At 42.0% G+C, this 2,100-nt stretch overlaps 1 protein-coding gene across 1 annotated transcript in view; it reads right to left on the bottom strand.

The window, feature by feature from the left end:
• Positions 1-2,100, bottom strand: part of dgkab (diacylglycerol kinase, alpha b) — an 11,415-nt gene that overhangs the window by 2,053 nt on the left and 7,262 nt on the right. Inside the window, exons 14-19 of the mRNA XM_020593216.1 lie at positions 1,039-1,112; positions 714-776; positions 537-622; positions 370-459; positions 126-286; positions 4-22 (exon numbers count right to left, since the gene is read on the bottom strand). Coding sequence (XP_020448872.1) covers positions 4-22; positions 126-286; positions 370-459; positions 537-622; positions 714-776; positions 1,039-1,112 — 493 coding nt within the window. The remainder of the gene's footprint in view (positions 1-3; positions 23-125; positions 287-369; positions 460-536; positions 623-713; positions 777-1,038; positions 1,113-2,100) is intronic.

Below are 2,100 nucleotides of genomic sequence, written 5' to 3'. Positions count from 1 at the left end.
AACGATGAGCAATAGATGCATCCTGTTCATAAGAACAATAATGCAATCATAATAGGTCATATTTTAAGCAATACATTCAACTTTCTGTTTAAGTCAATGAGAAGTTACATGAGTGCTTGACTCACGACTCCAACAGAGAAGTAGTTGTTGATGATCTCATAAGGCTCAGGATCTCCCGCCTCTTGAGGGTCTTCTGGTATCACCTGAATGCTCCAGCGGTCCACTGGAACCAACTCGCTGGCTTCAATCTCCTTCAGGATCTCTCTCAAGTCTGAGCCCTCATAGCCTACCATTACAAAAGAAGGAAGATGTAGGCCAATCCCTGAGTGATACCTATTTAGTTTAGAGTTAATATGTTGATGGTTTTACCTCCTCCCCAGCGAAGACAGCGAGCCAGGTCATTCCCAGTGCCAAGAGGCAGCACAGCTACTGGTGGATGCACCTGGAGGTCTGCTTTGTCTGAAATAACACATGCAGCATGTTATTTAGCCTTGGAGATAGTTGTCGTTCTGAAACCAAAAGGGAACATGCAATACCTATAGCATCAAGAAGCCAGCCCACTGTGCCATCACCTCCGCACACCAAGATTCTGTAGTCACGCAGATTATGGAAGAAGTGGAGCCTAAAAATGCAACGTCAATAATAATGTGAAGGAACTCAAAGCACGTGTACAACCAAACAGCAGGACCCAGAGTGGGGAAAGTGTACCGTACCCTGGATGTGCCAGGTTGTTGTCTTGACGGGGGTGCAGCAGGAACTGAAACTTCCTGAGCACTCTATGCAAAACACACAGGCACATGTACCGAGGGCAATCATACACAACATTCCATAGTAAACAGCATAATATCTGTGTAACTTAAGAGGAACCCATGTAACCAGGAGGGCAAAAACATTTTGGACAGATTATTTTATTGCAATACTGTACATGAATCTTATGTATTGATAACATGTTGCAAACAAATTTAAGATGCTATACTAATATGCAGCTATTTTGTTCCAACACACCCACTATTAATGTATTCATAAAAAGCTGTGTACCGTTCACCCTGTTTTCCTCCACTTTTTGGGTTTACAAACACCAACAGAGGGTGGATGTCTGGAAATGGAACAATCTGAAAAATAATACATGATAAATTATTAAGATCCATTGACTTATGTAACTCATCTGAAAAACATATACATGCCATATAAGTATAAACACATGTGAGTCAGGCTACTGTACTGTATTTATTAATATCCAAATTTAGTAAAACTGATATTTTGCCCATCAATTTACACTCAGTAACCCATAATGACAAAAAGAAAACATGCTTTTAGAATATTTAGCACATTTATTAAGAGGAAAAAAAACTTTCCTATAAAAAACTATTCAGACCCTTTTTTGTGGCATTACATTAGTTGTAGGAACCTGCCGGAAGGACCACCACCACCTCAGCAGTTTAGAGTGCACATGACCTGTGACTGAGGCAACAGTTCACCTTCTAGCATGACAATGACCTGAGCCAAAACCACACTGGAGTGACTTCAGGACAAATCTGACCCAGACTTCGACCCCACAAAACATCTGTGGAGAGACCTGAAGATGGCCGTTCACAGACAGATCCCATCCACTCTTGAAAGGATCTGCCAGGAAGAACGGGTGTGCAAAGCTTACTCAAGTACAGGCTTACTCAAGAAGACTAAAAGCTGTAACTGCTGCTAAAAGGGCTTCTACACTGAATGAAGGGTTTGAATACTTTTATAAATGGGCTATCATCCATCCATCCATTATCTAAGACGCTTATCCTAAAGAGCGTTGTGTGGGGCTGGAGCCAATTCCAAGAGATACACCCTGGACAGGTTATCAGTCTATCATAGATCTGACACTTACAGACAGACAACCACACAAAGTCAATTTAGAGTTTCCAGTCAAACTAAGCTGCATGTCTTTAGACTGTGGGAGGAAACCGGAGTACCCAGAGAGAACCCACGCAGGCAAACATGCAAATTCCACACACAAAGACACCAGGTCGGCCCAGGCTCGAAACCAGAACCTTCTTGCTAAGAAACGATGGCACTAACCACTCCACCATTTGTATTATTAAAGGACATATTCTTTAT

Source organism: Monopterus albus, unplaced genomic scaffold, assembly GCF_001952655.1.
Source record: "Monopterus albus unplaced genomic scaffold, M_albus_1.0 scaffold18.1, whole genome shotgun sequence".
Taxonomy (NCBI): domain Eukaryota; kingdom Metazoa; phylum Chordata; class Actinopteri; order Synbranchiformes; family Synbranchidae; genus Monopterus; species Monopterus albus.
Note: the sequence above shows the minus strand (reverse complement) of the source record. Positions and strands in the feature narration are given on the sequence as shown.